The sequence below is a fragment of the Larus michahellis genome, chromosome 21 (assembly GCF_964199755.1).
Source record: "Larus michahellis chromosome 21, bLarMic1.1, whole genome shotgun sequence".
NCBI lineage: Eukaryota > Metazoa > Chordata > Aves > Charadriiformes > Laridae > Larus > Larus michahellis.
The window spans coordinates 6,648,528-6,669,412 of NC_133916.1; the positions used below are offsets into that span (position 1 = coordinate 6,648,528).

The 20,885-nt window shown below is 49.7% G+C and overlaps 3 protein-coding genes across 9 annotated transcripts in view; 2 read left to right on the forward strand and 1 right to left on the reverse strand.

Moving 5' to 3' along the window:
* Positions 1-19,631, reverse strand: part of LAMB3 (laminin subunit beta 3) — a 69,412-nt gene extending 49,781 nt beyond the window's left edge. The window contains exon 1 of the mRNA XM_074564756.1: positions 19,565-19,631. The gene's annotated coding sequence lies outside the window, so the exon portion shown is untranslated. The remainder of the gene's footprint in view (positions 1-19,564) is intronic.
* Positions 1,136-4,557, forward strand: LOC141733826 (11-beta-hydroxysteroid dehydrogenase 1-like). Its single transcript, XM_074564774.1, has 6 exons — positions 1,136-1,347; positions 1,929-2,059; positions 2,644-2,755; positions 2,877-3,062; positions 3,625-3,768; positions 4,200-4,557. Exons 1-6 carry the CDS (start codon positions 1,260-1,262, stop codon positions 4,418-4,420), a joined length of 882 nt encoding a protein of 293 aa, XP_074420875.1. The 5' UTR covers positions 1,136-1,259; the 3' UTR covers positions 4,421-4,557.
* On the forward strand, positions 5,146-20,862 carry TRAF3IP3 (TRAF3 interacting protein 3). Of its 7 annotated transcripts, XM_074564763.1 has the most exons (17): positions 5,146-5,539; positions 8,357-8,715; positions 9,966-10,080; positions 10,627-10,684; positions 10,902-10,926; positions 11,359-11,388; positions 11,671-11,766; positions 15,783-15,854; positions 16,126-16,266; positions 16,992-17,129; positions 17,386-17,521; positions 18,140-18,202; positions 18,282-18,341; positions 18,881-19,029; positions 20,152-20,169; positions 20,311-20,424; positions 20,605-20,862. In XM_074564763.1, exons 2-17 carry the CDS (start codon positions 8,413-8,415, stop codon positions 20,686-20,688), a joined length of 1,602 nt encoding a protein of 533 aa, XP_074420864.1. In that variant the 5' UTR covers positions 5,146-5,539; positions 8,357-8,412; the 3' UTR covers positions 20,689-20,862. The 7 variants fall into 7 exon arrangements, 5 of the variants coding, with proteins under 5 accessions (XP_074420864.1, XP_074420862.1, XP_074420865.1 ...); XR_012584399.1 differs by lacking the exon at positions 20,152-20,169 and having other exon boundaries at positions 18,886-19,029; XR_012584400.1 differs by lacking the exon at positions 20,605-20,862 and having other exon boundaries at positions 18,886-19,029; positions 20,311-20,393.
* Positions 20,863-20,885: the final 23 nt, after the last annotated feature.

Here is a 20,885-nt window from a genome sequence, read left to right on the forward strand (position 1 = left end):
CCTTTTTAGCCTATATTTTTTTTTAGTTTAATGGCCAAATTAAATGCAAGTTCTTAGCCCAAGCAGAACTTCCCAAACCTGGTGGACGGTTTCTTACACCATTATAACGGGACGATGCCCTGTAAACGCTGGGAGCTGCTGCACCAGCAGCCGAAGGCGCGGGCTCGGGCCCCGGCAGCGATGCCCGCTGGATGCCAAAGCAAAGCACAGCCCGCAGCGAGCTCTGCGCTTCTTCCCTCAGCCTGACAGCACCGCCTGGGCTGGTGTATTTACATCTAACATGGCTCTGGCCATTGCAGCACCAACGGTTACCTTTTCTGAGACAAAGCAACACAAAACCTCCCCAAACCATTCCCAACGAAGCACTCCCAGGATTGGTCTGCTCCTCGCTTTCTAAAGGAAATCGGGAACCGACACTTCCATTTTCCTTATCCTGAGATTGCCCACACAAAGCAGTGCATGGGGAGTGGGCTTTGCCCTTTAAACTTTCTCTTTCAGAAAATTATTTGCAAACCCGTTTGCCGTATGCCCAGGTAGACGCTGAGCAGTGTGACACGCAACACTCGGGAAAGCTGAAGATGTTTATTATTCACCCGCTTGGCTCTTTTACTGCCTTATGCAATCAGTGGATTCCTCAACACAAGAGCACAATTTTTGAGGTGTAAAAGCCACCCAGCAAACAGCAACCAATGGTGGTATCACACGGGATAAGCCAGAAGCACTGATAAGGATCTGAAAATCACGAACTTTGCCAGCCCTGCTCTCTCTAGGTCTTATGAACCCATCCCAGGGTGATCACTGGTGATTAATAAATCCTCATGGCAGCCAGCAAGGAAGCGTTGCCTCAGTTTTAGACATGGAGCGGAGAGATAGAAGGATGCCCGTTCCATGGAGGGCTGCACTGAGGGGACAGGAGCGTCCCAGCCCCAAAGGCAGCCACCAAACAACACACCCACTGCTCTACGGAGCAAAAAGCTTTGCAGTGCCTTGCCTTCGATGCTCTCAAACACACACCTGAAACTCCTGGCAAAAGGGTGCAAAGGGACAGCCTAAAGTCCAAAGCGACGTGCTCTGTTAGGTTAATGTTTGCTAAATTACAGGAAGCACAAAGAATAGTCCAACAGATACCAGCAAACTTGTGCAAGACAAGACTCGGTTCAAGACTGCCAGCACTCCCATCTGCAACCTACTGACGTGTCCACCTCCCGCAGTCAGAGCCGCGGAGTCTGTCTCTCTCCTGCCCGTACTTCTGCAGAGGGATGGGTCTGCTTCTGAAGATTTTCATCCCCTTGCTGGGAGTGGCACTGGCCTTTTATTTTTATTCAGCACCTGAGAATTTCAGTGAAGGTAAGTCATTGAAAAAACACGCTTTAAAACCACGATCAGGGAGGGTGGTGCCAGAGTGGCAGTGTGTGCCCATGCAGAAGAGCTCGGGCCATGAAAGGCCTTTCAAAGCCCAGCTGGAAGAGCCAAGGCGCCGGAGGGCTGAGCACCCGGAAGGGAAGCGCAGGCAGCCCCGGTGCAAGGGGTCAGAGCACCCCGTGTCATGCAGGAAAGCTCATGGGATTACGCTGGGGTCTGCCGACATGCATGGAAAGTGTCTGATCTCAGCAAATGATTTATTCGGGAAACATGCAGCTATCCACCTAAAGCATTTAATTGTTTTATTAGTCAACTCTTGCCATTTCCAAAAGCCACTCCTAGGCCGGGCTGGATGCTGATCTCAAGCTTCCCATGTGCTTCCCGCCAAACTGGGATTAACAACCAGACCCCAGTCTGGGTCTGCACAAGCGGTGCACGCTGCCGCTGCCTGCAGCTCCTCGCACCCAATGGCGAGGGGCAGCGGGGGCAGAGAGGAGCTGTGGTGCTCGCCTGCGGGGAGATGGTCTGGGCTGTGCCGGCTCTGAGCCCTGCGCCGTCCTCCCCAGAGATGCTCCGGGGGAAACGGGTGATTGTGACGGGAGCCAGTGGCGGCATCGGGGAGCAGATGGCGTATCACCTGGCACGCATGGAGGCCCACCTACTGCTCACCGCGAGGACGGAGGCCAAGCTGCAGAAAGTAAATGGCAAGCAGAGCGTGCGGGCAGGCAAGATATATGCGCAACCCAGAACCCCACAGGCAGACAGAATGTAGATATTCACCCCAGCCCAGGCACGTGAGGATCCACTACAGATCCACCCCAGCACCAGCCTGTTCTAACACACACACACACCCCTACCACAACAAATTGCATTTTCAACGCTGACAGCACGGCATTTCTTTCTCCACAGTCTTCAGCTGTGAATTCTGATCTCCACCACCAAGGACAACACTAGTCTGCCCAAGTCCTGGTCTGATCAACCTTTACCCTTTCTCAAAGTCTGAACTGTTTTAGCATCCTGTATACAACATAATCATATCCCTAAGCAGTCATATCCCTATTTATAAATACTATATATTTAGCTCAGATGTGCCATTGTTTAACTCTGCAGCCAGAAACGTTTCTCCAAGCAACGTGTCTCCTCCCATGAAGGAAGAGGCGTTTCCAGTGGGACAGGGAGACACGCTGCCCATCCACCCAGAGACAGCAACAGCCTTCATGGGAAGGGGGGGCATCTCTGGAGGGGGGTCCATTGCCAGCACCGCTCTCGCTGTCACTGCAGGTTGTGAAGCGGTGCCTCGAGCTGGGTGCCGCGTCCGCCCGCTACGTGAGCGGCTCTATGGAGGACACCACATTCCCTGAGGTGGTGGTGAAGGAGGCTGAGAACACCTGGGGTAGGTGCCCCTCCTCACTCCCCAGCACACCCCCTGCTACATTTTGGGGCCATCCCAGCCACCAAGAAGCTGTTTTGGTTTGAGATGCCGGTTGCTAATAGCAAACACCCTCTGCTTCCAGGAGGCCTTGATATGCTCATCCTAAATCACATTGGTTACACCTACTTCAACTACTTCGATGGGGACGTTGCGCACATACGAAAGCTCCTGGAGATCAACTTCCTCAGCTATGTGGCAATGACCGTGTCTGCCCTGCCCTTGCTGAAGGAAAGTGAGGGCAGCATTGTTGTTGTTTCATCCATGGCAGGTGAGCGCACAAGAGGCCAGACTCTCCCTGCCCACGTCCCCTCCTCTGCCTGCAAGGGATCCCTGCTGTGGCTCTTCTTCAAAAAACAGAATAAGGACATAAAACAGAATAAGGCAGAGAGCCACCCACTGGGAGTCGGGATCAGCATATGATTTATATCCTGAACGTACAATTCAAGTCCTCTGGGAGATTTATATTCTATACCCTGTCCTGCCACTCTCTTTGCACCCACTAATCACCTTCACGCATTGCAGTCCATGGTACACCACTGCGGGTTCTTTTGTGCGCACGGCCACAAATGCCTTCGCTATACATGGGTATATATGCAGGAATACAAGAACAGTATCACCCACAACTGAAAGTACTTCATGCCGTTGTACACCATATGTTAACATTTTAAACATTCCTGCATTTGTTTATTGCCCTCAAGCATTCATGACAGTTTACTCCAACACCCTAAATCACAATATTATAGCTACTTGAAGGGCAAGAGGAAGGGAGCACCGTGCAGCCCAGTGTCTGCCCAGTACACAAACCCTGACATTGTATCCCTCTACTCCAGGTAAAACTGGTGCCCCATTTAGTGCTCCCTATTCTGCAACTAAGTTCGCCTTAGATGGATTTTTCAGCTCCTTGCGACAGGAATTCATCATAGATAAGGTCAACGTCTCCATCACGCTCTGCATCCTGGGCTACATCGACACAGGTAAGCTCAGCATCACTGGGGCCCTGCGACTCTCTGCATTTCCAGACAGAGCCAAGCCGAGCCCACCACCTGCCCTCTGGCCCCAGGCTGCTCAGCATGCTGCTTCGTCACCACCTGCACTGGCTGTGCAATTATGGAAACAGAACCACAACTCTTTAAAAAGCGTCGCCCAAGACCTTTGACTCTGCTATCCTTGCAGTAAACCCGGGGGAGGTGGGGATTCCATCCTACAGTCACTCAAGAGGTGGAAAGGAATGGGAAGGACATCACTATAATTGTTATTTATTTTAACTATTCTAAGCCTTGTTAAGTAGGTCTGATCCCCAGAGTTTGTTGGTTTGTTAAAGGAAGCTACAGACACCCCGACTCAGCTGGTGGTGCCTGTGGCAGCCCAACCAGCCAACACTGTTCTTTCCCTCCCTGTCCTCCAGAGAACGCTGTGCGAGCGGTCTCGCACGCCATTCGGACCACACCGGCACCAAAAGAGGAGTGCGCGCTGGAGATCATCAAGAGTGGGGCACTGCGCCAGCGGGAGCTACACTACCCGTCCCGGGTGGTGGGCAGCATGCTCCTCCTCCAGGCCATCGCCCCCAATTTCCATGACTCCCTCACCAGGAGCGGCTATAAGGTGGAAAACATCAGAAGAACATAGCTCCCAGAGCAGCAAGTGTGCTGGGACACCTTGGGCCAGGCACGAGGGATTTGGGTGTTAATCTGGCTACTCAGGTGCCCTTTTCCATGCCACCAGGGCAGTCCCATGCTGATGCACCCCAGCAACCCGAGACGGGATGCGCCAGAAGCCTATAACACACAGCATGAAAATGTCCTTTTTAGTAATGAACTCTTGCAACTGGCTTTTTCTGACCAAGAAGCACTTCAGGGAAGCTCTGGGCAGCAGGATCTGCTGCCAGCGTCCTGCTCGACCTCCAGAAACTGTTCCCCCCTCAACAGCCCCAGCGGCTGCGGTGCCGGGCACTGCAGGGAACAAGATGAGCCACGGCCCACAATGAGCACAAACCACCCAAAGCCATGAGAGCGTCTTTGAACCGGGAATTTTTTTTGTCACATACCCCTTTTAGGCTGGTCTTTGTAAAAATAAATCCTATGTTACTTTACAAGATCTCTGCTTTTACTTGTGTTCCTTTTCAACGTGCATAGGCACACAGCCCTTATCAGCACCCAGCTGGTTAAACCGACCTCCCTGCATGATTTGCATTAACGCAGCTTTCACTTCTCTAAAGACCTTAATGAATTTCTGCCATTCCTGGCCTCTCCTCAGCTGCCGATACACACTATTTTTCCTTTCCAATCTGCAAGAAGCCTTAAAATAATAGCATTACTGAACTTCCCTAAGTCTGGATTTTTCTATCCCAAAGCAGCTCGGGGAGACTCAGTCACCGAGTGCCCCAAGCAGCTCCGTGAACCAGCGCTCAACCTCCGCGTGTCAGAGACCGATAAGGGAGATGGCCCAAAAGATAACTGCTGGCTCTGCTTAGGGAGAAGCTGGAGACTTTGGGGTCCCAAGATAACCCAAATCCCCCCGCAGGCCGGGCCCCTGCGCCCCACAGCCGGGCTGCGAGCAGAGACAGGAACCGGGGCTCGGCTGCGGCTGCAACGTTTCCTGTTTTACAGAGTGAGTAAAATAGCGAGAGCAGCAAAATGAGGTGGTTGGCACGAAGATGGCAGTTGGAGCGTGTTCGTGCCCGATAACCCCTCGCTCACCCCACTCCTCTGCAGCAGTCGAGGGGTAGGACGGGACCCCTCGGGCCAGGTAAGTGCCCGCAGCGCTGGGGCCAGCGAGGGATGGAGGGGAGCAGAGGCTGTTGCGCTAAAGGCAGCAGCGTGCACCTTTTTTCCTCTTTTTTCACCCCGCTTTCAGCCTACACCATTGACACCGGGAGGCTGTAACATGAACCAGCATGAAGCACATTTTTTTTTTTTTAGTTTCCCTTGAAGCAAGAAGTGTAACAGCTTGGAAAGCAAAGATAAAGGACATGTTTGTTAGAGAGGGTAATCTGGGGTAACAGAAGGAGGAAATAAGAGTATTAGCTTGTCAAGAAGGCCTCAACAGTTTGCTCAGCTTGGGGTGAGTAATGGCCTGTGTATTTCTTTAAGCTTTACCTTGCTTTAAAGTGCATTTTTGGTTAACTGAGGCTATTACACAGGCTGCTCTTGGGATACACCGTCACAGGCTGGGCAGCCCAGAGGCAGCGCAGGTGGGAGAGGGACTGAGCTATTCCTGACAGGAAGGGCTGGATGAGCGGGGACCGAGCACGACATATGAGGTCCGGATTGAACATGCAATTGGGCCATTTCTAAAATTAAGAAAAATTAGCTGAAAAAAATGCTTTTAAAGTGTTCGGGAGAGTTCGGAGCAGTTTGGCTGTAGATACACACTTTGTCCCAAGCTCTGGAGTTCGTACCCAGCTTCAAGGAAGACATCGCGCGGGGTGCTGGCGTACGACCAACTTCCATTTCTCTGTGTGAAGCTGTTGGCCAGACCTTTGCTGGGCAAAGGAAAGCATGTGTGCACCGAGGGACTGTTCTCATACAGATGTGAAAGCTGCATGGGAATACCCTTCTCCGCCTTTTATACCCCCAGACTCTTCCAGCTCTAAGTATATCACAATAAGAAACACCTGAATAGCGAAATACTGTTGGGATCCTTCAGTATATTTAAGCTAAAATTAGAGATGCTTCGGAAGCTATTCAAAGAAGAGAATATTCAAATAAAAATGAATTAAAGCACATAAGCAAGTGCCATACTTCAGGGGTCTCAAAGCCCACATCCCACACAGGGCTCAGGGTTGGGAGCAGTGTCCGGACTGTGGCTTTGCAGGCACCTTCCCTGCCCAGGGCAAGAGCTGAGGGCCCCGAAAGCACTGGTCTCCTTCCAAGGGAAGCCCCGACAGTGAAAAGACAGTACTAGCAAAGAGCTTTGGGTACACCACAGCTAGCACAAGGACAATGAAAAGAATTACGGGGCAGATTTTAATGCACACTAAAGAGCATGGACGTATTATATATGTAAATGGGGTTTACTTCTTCCCATTTTTTTTTCCATTAGACTCAACAACTACCTAATTGCTTGAGACAGAATGAGACCAGTAAAGTTTTGGTGGTTTTGTTTGACACTGAAGAACATTTAACCTGAATTTTCAGAGACTTAAATTCTTTTTTTTTTCCCCCCTCCTTCCTACATTAGCATGATTTACTAAACATGAGAAAAGCCTCACTCACACACCAGACACAGCCCAGGCTGAGCTCCCTGGGGCCGAGCACCCTCCGAGCATCATTCACGAGATGTGCACAGGGATGACAAGCCTCTTCACTGCCGATGGGGCGAGGGGACAGGAGAGGGGGACACAGCTTTCACTCAGGGGGATGAAGGCAGAGGAGCAGTTATGGGTAGTTGTTGCTCAGCTTTAACTGATGCAGAGACAATGGCCCAAATACACTCGATACGACCAAAGTCCAGTAAAAAACAATGTACCAGTGGCTTGCAACTGTGCAGAGAAGTCAGCAGGAGGGAGGAGGTTTCATATCTACACCCTGCATGAGCACGTAGATGGTGCAACAGTGCTGGAGCAGAGCGCCTTCTCCTTCGGCGAGGCCACTGCCTTCTTTGGGCCACAAAGTCCCCAGAAACAGAGGCAGAATTTGTGCCTGACGCAAACTGGAACCATTGAGAGCCTGTGCCCCCAGTTCTTGAGCACAGCTTAATAATGAATTAATCCCAAAGTGTAATGATCAGTCACTACACTTGTATTTGCAATGAAGGAACCGAGTCGCAGCTTCGCTAACGCATAGGCCCAGGGCTGCAGCCAGGAAGGCTGTGGGAGGGAACGGGAGGGCAAAGTGTTGCCCAGCATCCAAGCCAGGAGCCGGGGAGGGAGGGAGCAACCAGGAGGGAAGAGAAAGCAGCACTCAGTAGCTGTGGGCTTCAGGCACAGACCTGCAGGGACTTTGCCAGATACCCAACCCAGCAAGTGTTTCACTGCTCCAGACCCCTCTGTGCACACAGAAAAGGCAGCCACCACTAAGAAATATAATGCAACTGCTTGAAGAGTAAGTCACACCACAGCACCACTATATTTGGACCTATCAAAAAAAAATGGTAAAAGAAATGCACACTAAAATTAAGTTTACTGTGGAAATAGCAGCTATTGCTCTTCCCGCATTTTCATTGTTTTCTTTAGGCTGGCAAAAGAGCATTAAGAGCATGCACCAAAGAAACAGTCTGAGTAACAGAGGGATTTTATTTTATCAGGAAAGGAATTGTCTCAGAGGAAGCAGTGGAAGCATCATTACTTGGTAGGGAAGCCAACTTCATGAGCTTGCATTAATTGTTTGAAATTCTGTTCCTGGCATCCCCTGGGTCAGCACTGCCCAACAGAGGAGCAAGAACAGCGTGGTGTGTTTTACAGAGCCAACACGTACAAGTTCATGGACAACAGATTTCTCCAGGAACATCACCTGCACGTGTTGCATGGGGACTCTAGAATCAGTGTCCGATACCGCACATTTATTTAATCTTAGAAATAATCTGTTTTCATTCAAATGGTGTCTTTTCCCTTGGTTTCACCAGGGCAGAGGACCTTGCAGTGGACAGGGCAGTCACAAACCAGCAGAGCTGCGCCCAACATGATCAGCCAGCCTGAGAAGGCACGGCCACGGCACCGGCACGCAAGCGAGAGCTATGATGAGAAGTGCGAGCGGCGGCACGAGACGCGGGAGAACCTGCGGCGGCGAAACAACGTGACAACCTGCCGCCGCCTCGGGAGGGGAGCGGAGGAGCCATCGCAGAGCCCCCGGCAAAGGGAGTTCCTGAGGAGGAGAAACCTGGCGAGCGATGCTGTGAGGACACCGCCAGGACAGGAGCCCAAAGCACGTGTCCCCCCGGACACCTCCTCACGGGTGGATCCAAGACTGTCCATCCTGCTCCAGGTAACACCTGCCCCCGGAGCACAGCTCAATGCTCTGCCTGCTCCAGCTAGCACCCACTCAAGCAACCACAGCCTGTCCACCGATCGCAACAGCATCGGGATCCAAATCAAAGTACAGACAAAAAGTGAGAATGCACCAACAAAAAAGTGCATTTCCTTATGAACTGCAGAGTCGGGCACAGGTAAACGCTGTCGCCTCCCTGCTGGCATGCTCCTCTCCTGTTTTCCAAACCCTGACCCAGACAGAAATGTTCCACCATTCCTCCAAGTAAAACCCCACATCCTAGCTGCCAGATTGCAGTTTTGCACTTGCAGAAATTATTTTTACCCTTGAAAACTGAGGTCTAAATACTGGGCTTCCCTCCATCACCTTCACTGTTAGCAGGACGGGTGCAGGAATTAGGAGACTCCCTGGTACTCATTCCCTACCCAGCGCTGCACAGCTAACAGCAACCCAGAGGGCTCACTGCCTTGAATAACATCTACAGAAAGATGCAATGCCAAACACCCCAATCTGAGAACCAAACAGATTTCCTTCTAAACTTGTATCCCGGGCAAAATGAATAATCCCCTGGTATGCTGTGAGTTCATCCTAGGGGCTTCGCAAACCTCTGTGAGCGGAGAGAGTTGAACGCGAGATGGCTTTACGCAGGCACACCCTCAAGCTCCCTTTGCAGCGCGAGAGCGTGCAGAGCAGTTACCTGCCTCCTGCTGCCATTCGGTTCACTGTGTTTAATCACCCACTAGACAGCAGGAATCTGCAACAAGCATTTACACGCACACAGCCCATGCATGGTGCCTTCCCCTGTTTGCTTTTGCAGAGATAACAAGAGTGGGAGGCTGCTGGGGCAGAGGGCGATGGGGCGAGCACCCCACTGCCCCAGCCCCACCGGGAAGCCAGTGCCGAACAGGTACCTCTGCTCCAAGACAGCCAAACGGTAGCAAAGACACAAGCCAGGACCCAGCTCCCTGCCACCAAAAATCCTCATCTTTTCCAAAGACATCTCAAGACACTTTGGGGAGGGTTCCTTTTTCTGTTGTGCTGTCCCCCCTCCAGAAGCCAGCAGGGTTTCCCCCACTTCCCCACAGAGCTCTGGAGCTGCTGCAGCCACATCAGCAGATCCTTGTGGATTTGCCATGGTTTCTTGGCATCTCCCTGATGCTCTTCACCCAATCACTGCATGGACAAAGCCTGATCCAGCCAGAGCCCATTTTGTAGAGATGCTGACTCAAGCTGCCCTCTCGTTCCAGCACCCACGGAGCTGCCCCACGTTCCCCCCTGCGCACTCCCCGTTCAGCCTCAGCGCCCCCCTCGGCGTTTCAGTAGAAGCTGTCCCCAAGCGCGGTGCCTCTGTGAACGCCCAAGGTAGGTGAGGATGCTCAGGTTTCCCAGCACAACAGCAGCCGCGGCATTTCCCTCCCACCTTGAAGTCTCCATCGAGCAGTTTGCGACGCGAGCTGGTAGCTCCCCTCAAAGCTGAGCTCCCTTGCCAGCAGCCCCACATCTACACTAAGTTTCACCATCCCAGTCTGAGTTTCCCCTGCAAACTGCAGGCGTTAAGAACATTTTTCCTGTGGAGCGATAATCCAGCCCAGCCCACGGTTAACAACCCATGCTGCTGAGCTGCTGCTCTGCCCCACGGCTTCCCTGTAAGGGCCCCAGATTATCCAGAGGGCTGGGGCTGACCTCAGCCTGTGGGAGTACTTAACTTCTACTTCTTGGTCCATCTGAGCAGGACCCTCCTCTGCCTTTTGTCCCCATTGAGTTGTGTTACTGGATGCTGTGTCAACAACTGCTCTCCAGCTTAGAGGCAATGCCACCTCTCGAGACAGCCGAGATGGACGCTCAAACAGAACTTCACGGTCCGTGGGATGGGGGGATCTGTCACATCCTTTCGCTTTGCTTTCACAGGAACCCAGACCCTCACAAATCCAAGCACAGGCGTGAAAGACTCGAGCCAGCAGACAGAGTAAGACAGTCCTCCCCTCCCTCCCTGGGCTGTGAATTCGGGTACCCGCAGGGTAGCAGCCTCTGATGCCCAAGCGCGTTTCACCTTGGCGTGTACAAATTCCTTCAGTGTACAAATATCCCCGTTCTGCTGGGCTGGGGCAGTGGCTGGTGTCCAGGGACTGCTCCAGACCCCGCATTGCACTCGCCTCAGTAACACACTTTCTTTTTTATTTTAGTTGTGGAATAGCAGTTTTAAATAAGGTAAGCAAAACACAGATAATAGCTAGCCTTGAACTCCTGCAAATTAGCTCAGTTTCTAAACTTTCTGACCAGTACATTGACTGGTGCTAAATTTATGTAGTTTCCAAAATGATGACTCTGCTCCTATAGGCGAGAAAGGCACATCTGTCCCACAGGTATCTCTACTCTTCTCATTCAGCAGCTGCCCTGATTTGATACCCGACATGGCAAAGATGCCATAACTCCAATGCTGTAAGAGTTGCTGCAGAAAATATTTTCACTTCCGTGGAAAAAACAAACAAACGCATCCCAGCAGGCTCTCCCCCGCCACCCAGACATAGGCTGTTAACTTCAGTTTTATTTCAAAATATTTGGATCTTGTAGCCAGTTCATAAAATGTTTACACACTGAAACAATCCTACCATTTTTAAACACTTCCCCTTTCCCTTTCAGGAAATGGTGCAGCTGTCCAACTACCTGAAGGTAGGTACCAAATATTGTACGTAACCACCGGGAAAGCAAGTCTTCAGCCAGTACTACACCGCTTTTAAAATTATAATTAAATAAAGAGGTATTACATACTCAATTTTCACATGGCTAAGAAAGCCTACAGGCAAGCCACTGAGCCCAAAGACTTGTCTGAAACTCCCAAGCAGATGAAGCCCTGACCCCGAGCTGGAGGTGGGAGCCGGGCGGTCCCCGCCAGCTCCGGGGGCCCCCGCCAGCTCCAGGGGTCCCTGCTGACCCGCTCTCCCCTTCCCGCAGGAGGCCCTGCACCGCGAGCTGCTCCTCAAGCAGAAGATGGTGATTTTGCAGGAGCTTTTCTCCACGCTGCTGCAGGCGTCTGAAAAATCCTGGCAGGTACCTGAGAGCTGCAGGAGGCGATTCCTGTCTGGGGCTGAGGGAGGTTTTGCCTCAGTGGGACCCAGCTTATGTGCAGAAGCCAGAGCTCCCCACGGGTCTCACCCTCTTTCCAGGAGCTCAGCTCTCGCTCTGCCCGGCTTCGGGGCTTTACAGGCTTGGAGATGTCACAGCACTGTCCCCTAGCAGACAAGACATTGAGCAGAACCCTCCACCTGCAAGTAGCTGCTTGCCCTGCCTCTCTCCTTGCCGTCACCTTGCTTTTTAGGGAGGGTTGAACACAAACTCAGAAGTTAAGGGATCACTTTGCTTGAAGTTTTTCCTTTTTGAGCCCCAAAACGTTGTTATAAAATGTACTTTGCTTTCAGACCAACAAGAAGTGTAAAACCCGTTTCTTCTGTAAGGTTGTTGGGTTTTTTCCTTTTTATACTTGCCTTTCCCACTTTTTCTTAAATAAAAAGCACACAGAGCTCTAAAAGTGGGAAAAACAATTAAATGGAACCAAACAACCATCTTGCACCAAATTTTCTTTCCTAGGCAAAATGAGTTTCAAATATTTTCAACCAATTTTTTTTTTCTTTTTTTGGCAAAATGAAAATTTTAGATGCACCAAACTGATGCATCCAAGTGCTGGTAAACACCGTGTTGGATGGGGGAAAGACAGATTGTTTCTTAATCTGGGAACACAAGGCCTAAAAAACCCCACCCAGCACACACAGCTTCCCTGCTGAGCTCCTGGCCACCCAGGCTGCTCCTCCCCAGGACACGCAGGGACATCCTCTGCCCCGGCTCCTGATGGGGATGTGTTCGGGGCCCCAAACACGGGTCAGGGAACCCAACGCCACGATGCTCTGGCCCATCTGCTTGGCCTCAGGTGCTCTGCTGAATCGGGGCCCTGCATCAAGCTATTTCCCCACAGCTCAAACAAAATCCTCTGGGCAGCACTGAAAACCAGGGCCCCTTTTTTTTTTTTCTTTCAGGAGGTAAAATTAAGGTGATACATTTTATGCAACACATGAAGTGTTTTATGTAGGGTTATTAAATCAAGTATTAATTTACAGTTCATTGTGCTATTAAAAAAAGTGGTTTGAAAGTTCTGTTGGGGCAGAAAAGCGAGTGATTGGGTGAGATGGTGCAGGAAACTTGTGTTAGATGTACTGCGGTTAGAAATTTCCGCCTTCGCTTGCTTCTTCAAATATAATTTGAGCAGGAAAAAACACCCTGACACACTCTGCAGGAAGTAGCCATGAAACCTCAGATTAGAAACAGGTGGGTGCACTTTGCTTCTTGCTATCTCTGCTACAGAAGAGACTTTGCTGCTGCCTCTCGTGCTCAGCCTTTCATCAGACTAAAAATTAACTCGCCGCTGGCACTAGAGCCAACAGGGCAAATGAGGCAGATGCTGCCTGCTTGGAGGCGTCCCCAGGAGCTGCGCCGAGGGAGGGAGGCAGGGGGCAAAGGGGCTTCTCCGGGAGCTACAGACAGGTCCTATACAATAATGCTGTGCTGTGGAAATCGATGGTTTGTTGCCCATTTCCATGCCCAGGTGAGATACCAAATGCTTGTTGCAGAGGCTTTTTAATCCATTCCAGTATTTTGGGTTTCAGAGAAGCGCAATTCATATACTTGAATGATCTGGCAATAACTCTTGAAATGGCCACAGCATCATTTTTGAGATGCTGCTCGTGTTCGTGGGTGCCCCTGGTGCGATGGAGCAAGCAAATACTCTGCAGGAGGATGGGGTGTAGTTAAACTGAAAGGATAAAGCATTTGGTTCTTTCCCCCTCCCACGATTTTAATTCTAGGTTAGAGACACCTTCCTATCACAGGTCTGTACCTTAAGTCCTCCATCTGTTGTAAAACTTGCTTAGCTCATTCAAAAACGCTGCCAGATGAAGGAAACTAAGTAAGCCTCAGTTATTAAGAGTAATTAGTTTTAAGCAGTTCTCTTCTTTAAGAAGAAATTTGCTACTTTAACGTATTTTCTTCCCTGCCTGACCACTGAAGTTGAGCCTGACTTTTGGAAGTACCTTGCAGCTCTGCGGAGTTTAAGCTCTTTGTCATTCTCAGTGCATTCCTACTACGATATGGACTTCTTTTCCTAGCACAAGCATCATGTTTGGGAAAACTGGAAGCCTTCCAGACACAGCATTTACTATTACTGCTTTAAACCAACCATTTAAAATTACTAAGGGAAGGAGTATTAGAGAATTCACAGAACACAGGACAAGCAAAACACTACAGCTGTCAGCCAAAACCAGTTTAAAATACTTATATGGCACTTAAATGACAGCAGTAGAGAAATGTAGAAGAGTTTGAGAGAGGTTTTGAAGCTGCCCATTCAGGTAACCTCCAGTCTCTGCAGAAGATGGCTACAGAGGATTCAAACCCAGTATTTGCAAGAGTGGGCGTATTTTGAGCATGTTAGCCCTAATCCCGTCCTCCGCGTGGCTTTCAGTGGGTGTCTTTGGGCTCTCTCGCAAGGGGCAGTGCGGGGATCCCCAGGTGGGGTTCAAACAGCATCACCAGAGACACGGCAGAGAGAGGGAAAACCACCACGGGGATGGCGGCTATAGGGTTCTGTTATTGTTTTGTTTAGTTGTGGGTGGGGGGTTGTTTGGTTGTGTTTGGGGGGTTGTTTTGGTTTTGTTTTAGTGTTTTTATGTCATTTTGGTTTTGTTGTTTGGTGTTTTTTTTTTTTTTTGATAAAAACAGCCCCTTTCATGTAGATAATCATCAACACAAGGGCTTGACCATGATTTGCTCACGTAACTTTTCTGGTCAGAAGCATAATTGCTTATGCCCTCCCACGTATGTGCACACACTCACCCCCCACTGCCACGCTGTTCTGGTAACAGCCCTAACAGACAGCGTATTCCATTTAGGGAAATCTTTATGGTTTTTTGCCAATTTATAAGCTGCATCTCCATGAAAGGAGTTTGCCAGCACATTTCTGCTCTCACGCGTAGGAAGGGCCTGGTGCTCTGCTGCCTTGTACTTTGCAAAGTTATTCACTTCTGTGCACAACTGCCGTACCACCACCACTCTCTAACGTGAGCCTTTGCAGACAGCACAATAAAACAAAGTGCAGAGAAAAACTTGGCATAATATTTCACATATAAAAATGCTTTTCAGAATTCCACCTACTTTCTAACAGGACAGAGCCTTTATTATTTTGTACCAACAATGGAATTGGGAAGATTTATTCTTTGGGACTGTAAACTTACTGCTGTGCAAATTTAAACAGCTCTAAGACACCAGAGAATCTGGTTTTGCTTGGGTCTAACAGCCATTCCTGTAACATCAAGGAGTTGCTTTTTCAGAGGCTTGACTTCAAACAGGAGTAAGCAGAGAGGATACAGGCGTTCTCAGTATCGGTGGCGGAAAAACAGCCTACGTGAACTCTTTGCTAGAAATTTTATCTGAATTTGCATGCAGTCTGGTTTCAGAAAGCCTAAGAAGCCTGACTAACACTGAGAAGAGATTATAATAAGGCAAATGAATCACCACTGTTGCCCTCTATCCCCCTGCCCAAATGCTAGATGTTGCAACGCAGGCCCAACCTATTTCCTAAGGGAACCAGCAAGACAAGACTTTAGCACCAGCCGGAGCTTTCGGGAGGCACGTTGCAGGAGGGACCACCGGGCAGGGAACAGGGCTGTACGCGGGGCCGGGCGGCAGCTATGCTTCTGGCAGCCCCAGCCAGACTAACCTGAAATCCCCTCGCTCTTAACTTCTCATCTTGCTGCAAGTACCTGCACTCAGTAACCAGAGAAACTGCCTCAGGAGAGTTTTTCAATGCATAAAAGTCTTACTTCCCCTACATCCCATTTATTCTGAGATTGTGAAGGGCTTATTTCAACTCCGAGCATTGAAAAGACTCGGACCAAATTTACCCACAATATTATAGACGAAGAAAAGGGAGAAAGTGAATCAAAACACAAGCTAACAAAACATTGGGGGCATATTGTATAGTTCATGATTCCACACATTGGTTCAATTGTTTTTTTCCCCAGGGTCAGCTGAACGAAGATAAACTGAAGTGTAAACTAAGGGCACTTGAAAATCAGCTGCAGGCCTGCACCCAGGTAATGTCTGATTGCTGAGAAACAAACATGGGTGAAGAAAGGCATGAAAAGAAAAGAAAATACTGAACCATGTAATTAGGTCGGGTCTCAGTTTCTAGAGCAATCTGATTAGATACGGATCTGAAAACGATTTTTCCTCTTTGCTGAAGCAATGCTTCACAGCAAATTAGCAGGAGCATTTACACACTCTAGATTTGCTAATATTCAGGCTTAGCAAGATTAGGAATATGTCAGATAAAACCCTTCAAGCACTTTAATTCTTCCTTTAAAGAGTTACTCAAAGGAGTGTGTGAAGAAGATCCTGATAGAGATGGAGGACCAGAAACAGACCTACGAGCAGAAGGCAAAAGAGGCTCTTCAGAAGATGCTGGAAGATAAGCTCCAAACAGAGCAGCAGCTGCAAAACTCACAGGTAAACAACATGTTTTACACCTGGCTTTGCTTTAACATAGTCTCACTGCGACAAAGGCCCCCACGTTTCAGGGAAAGGTGATTACTAGCTCACCATTAGCAACAAAGATGCAAAAATACCATTTTTTAGCTACTGAGCAAAGTCCAAAGCAGCTTAGTGGCAACCTGTGCTCATTTTGCGAGCCACACATCAGGTTATTAAAAACAGCACACAGTTGGGGAAATACACTGCTGTTTGGCAGTTTTAAGTGTAATCCCTTCTCCTCCACCATCCATTTGTCCCATTCCCTGCTCTGCACACACGCAGGCAGCAACAAGCCACTCAGACAGCCGTCCAGGGCACGGGGTCTCCAGAGACACTTTTTCTTGTTACTCTTTTATATGAAAATGGATTTTGCCCAAGAGGTAGCAATTTGCTTTGACCCACAGGATAACTGGTATTTTCAGAAAAGCAAGTAAATCTTATCACAAATACTACCAGGCTTCTAAATCCTCCCGGCAGCATGGGAACTCGGGTTCCACAGCAAACCCTCTGCCCGTGTTCACTCTGTCCATCAGATGGCATCAGCCCCACACAGGTTATTATAACCCCAGTGCCGGAGGCGGCAGCTGCCCCAGCCCCGCACACAGGCTGGCTCCTGTGAGTGCCCACGGGTGTTGTTCAGGGCATGGTCCCGCCAGGCTGTGGGTCACAGCCCACCCGTGGGTCCTCACTCTCCTCTCCAGAGAAGCCTGGCAGCAACGAGAGAGGACCTGGCCTTCTGGAAAGAGCACTACACCATGCTCAAAGCCGAACTGACCAAGATGACCACGACGCACACCGAGCTCGAGAACAGCTTCCACAATTTGCAAAGCGAACTGCAGGTACATAAATTCTCTGTGGGAACAGCATCCACAGGAGTTTGCATTTCCCGATTTGCAAGGAGGGAAGCCCCCAGGTTGAGATCGCTATATAAAAAAAAAAGGCCCCTTTGATGAAGCACAGCAGCCATATGTGCTACCCGGTCCTCAGCTTGGGGCTGCCTCTCGCTGCCGGAAAAGCAGCGATGCCCCGGGCTCACCGTCTGTCCATGGCACAGTGCCGGGGCTGGGCTGATGCCACGGCTTTTCTCTCCCCCAGCGAGCAGCCGGGCAGAATGAGCAGCTCCATCAGGCCCTGCGCAGCCTGCAGAGCGAGCACGCCACGCTCCACCGGCGAGCCAGCGCCTTGCGGGAGGACAACGACCGGAAGGCAGAGCACATCAGCACCATCGAAGGTATCATGTGCACGGGAATGGTGGAGGGGGTCTGTCCTCCCAACAAACAGAGGATATATGGAAAATACTCTTAAAATCCTGCTCCTTAAAGCCAAGCACACACAAATGCAAAAGGCTCTCTCTCTTTCAATGTGTCACACATCTCAGCTTGCCAAGAAAGCCTCTGGTTTCCAAAGGGTTCCTAAAGTCGTTTCTAACTAGATTAAAGGACCTCAGAGAAGTCAAGTGACTTTGCTAGAAGAAAGGATGGAATGGGAGACCTGAAAAAAGAAAAAAGATGAGTCCTCAGCTTTGATGAGGACTTTAGCATCCTCTGTCAGATCCATCAAACACAGAAATACAAGCCTGTGCAGGTGGCGAGGCAGCACCTGTTACTGTCTGAGCTCTCTGCATGGTGGGGGATATTAGCAGCATATAAACACATGCTAATAGTGTCTTAAAAGACCAGTTCAGCTAGAGACAAGGAGACTTGAACAGCTAAAAATCCCATCCCTTCAGAGAAGGAAGTCCGGTGTAGCCAACAACATCCAGCCCACTTTACACATCTGGAGAAAGTTGCCATCCTCACATAAAGATACACAGAGATTTATATCAACCTTGATCTTATTATTATTTCAGAAAAATTGCAAAAAGAACAAAATCAGAAGGTAACACTGGAGGCAACGGTCAGCCACTTGCACAGTAAGTGACACAAAGACATGCAAAGTAAGAGACCTGCATTAGCGCTGCGGAGAGTAACTGTGGCTTTTCATGTTCACAGACTTGATACAGAAACAGAGCAACGAACAGAAGATCCGGGAGATGACAGTGCAAAGGAAAGGTCAGCAAACTTTGTAACTCCCACCTAGCAATCCTCTCCCTGGACACAGGAACGTTAGACCTTATTCTAGGAGAAGTCTCCATTGGTTTGGAATAAAGGATTATTTTAAAGCTGCACAAAGCGAGTTATTATATTTTCCTAGTTAACATTAAAATGTAAGTGTATTTATGATGGCAAAGAGCATAAAAAATAAATGGATTTCATTGCAAATTCTACTTCAGTGACTATGCCATTTTTTTCCCCAAGCAAAGTACATTCCAGTTTATAATTGCAACTATAGCCATACTTGAAAAAAATAATAAAAAGTATTTTAAGTTTCCCTCCCTTCCATTTCTGGCAACTACTTAGAAATATTCCTCTAATGATGATTAACTTGCAGCTACAGCAGAGGCAGGCCTATGATAACTAACTCAGCTCCTGTGTCCTCTGCTGTGTGCATAGCACACAAATATTATCTTTAAACTGTGCTGAGTAAACAAGATCTAAAGCAAACTGAAAGCCTGGACCTGTTTCTCATCAGAAGCCTGACTGTTTTCTAGACCAGGTTTCCACCACGCAGACCCCACCTCTCACTCCTGCCAAGGAAAAACAAAACGCTCTGTTAGAGCTCCCCGAGGAGGAGGGAGAAGAAAGTCTGAAGGATGAGATGCAGAAAAGGACATCCCAACTTACAGCAAAGGAAAATGAGGTGAGGAAGTCACTGAATCCCCTGCTGGGGAGCGAGCTGCCAGTGTAAGTGCTCCAGCAGCACAACACAAAGATCCTGGAAGCAACCTGAGCTTAGTATCTCCTCTAAGGATTATATCTGCTGAATTTTTATCCTGATGCCAGCCTCACCTAAACCCCCGATGCAGCATCTGCGTACAACAGCTGGGCACCAGCAGAGCCCTCTCCATACAAACCCATTTCTGCTCTGACAGACAGCAGGGTCTCACCAGTCTCACAGGGAAAAGCCAAACACTTTAAGAGCTGAAGCCCTGAGCACAAAGGAAGGAGAGGAGGAAAATAAAAGGCTTGCAAGTTATCAGGAAAGGTCTGCTAACAGAAGCAACACCCTTACAACTGGGCTGCAAAAAATTTCAAAGCTTTCCAATCTCTTACACTCTTTCCCATATAAAAGACTGTTTTCAAGACACAAGACTCGTATCACAAACCGTGCCCTCTGCCAACCAGCAGCCCCACAGTTCTTAGAAAGGATTTATAAAAAAGGATTTATAACTTACTGTAGCAGAGCTTAGAGTCACACAGGAGAACAGCTTGTCCCACTGACCCACGCTGGTGAGTGCACCACCACCATCAGGCATCACCCAGCATCACCTGGGGAAGGGCTTTGTAAAGCACAATCACAGCAAAGGGAACACCTGAGGGGGGCCCAGCTGCCCCCATGGCAGCTCTTGCAGCCTCTGGGCTCAGGCAGTCTCTTTCCACTGCCGCCGCACTGCTCGCAGGGAAGGCAGCGGGGTCTCACGTTCAGGAAAAAAGGCGCTCCCTGGGTTTTGGGGTTGCACAGTGCAACCAAGGTGTCTGTCCCATGTGTCCCGGGTTCAGGGGGCTTATGGGACTCTGCAACTGCTCCCACAACCAGTGAAATGCAGACTGAGTTTCAAAATGAGAGGAAAAGCCTGCCACAAGTTTGCACTCCAGGTCTTCTTCCTGACCTGCACACACCTGTGGTCATAAAAAATAACTATTGCTTTTTTCTTCCATGTAGCGTGAAAGATGACAACAAAGTCACAGGATGGAAGTTGACAGGGTATTGCCTCTGTCACCACGTTCCCAGTAACACTGACATCTGCTCTGTCCCCCATAGGTACATATGGACATACAGGTAACAGAAGTGAAAATCCCCCGTCACTGCAGTGACAGTGCATGGGTGAAGCGCTGCAGCCGCTGCGGGAGCTCTGCTGGTCTTGGTGCGTACAAGAGTGAGGGGATCCCTCCTGCTAACAGCCCCTCGCTCTGCTTGCAGTGCATGGAACTGCGCTCGGAGCTGGAGGCCCTGAGCGAGGAGTACCGCTCCTGCCTGACCAGGCTGCGCCAGTGCCGGGACGAGCTCAACCACTTCCAGAGCAAGCAGGCAAAGGTGGGAGGCATTCCTCGCCCCGACTCCCAGTGCTTCCGGACCGAGGCTGTGGATTGGTCTGGGGAAAATTCCTGCATTTATTTGTGCAGTGCAGAAAGATGAATGACATGTTTGCTAGGGATGAGATGAGAAGTTTCTTCTCCCCACCAATTTCCTAGTAACACTTGCTTCTCCTTGCAGAGACGGCGCGGGCACTGGATCCCTCTCCTGGTGGCAGTGATAGCAATGGCCATAGCCACCTTCCTCGCAACTTACAGACCATGAAGGACCTTCTCGATGACTGACCTCACTGCAGGAACTGACTTCTGCTTCACCAGCAGCAACACACCCTCGCTGCAGTGCACCTTCTGCTGTTTCCTACTTGTTTGGTTCATATCCTGAGCTGGTCTCACTCCAAACTCCCACAGCTCCAATAAAAGCTGGGAGATCTTCCCTTTCTTTGGCTGCTTTGGTTATTCTGC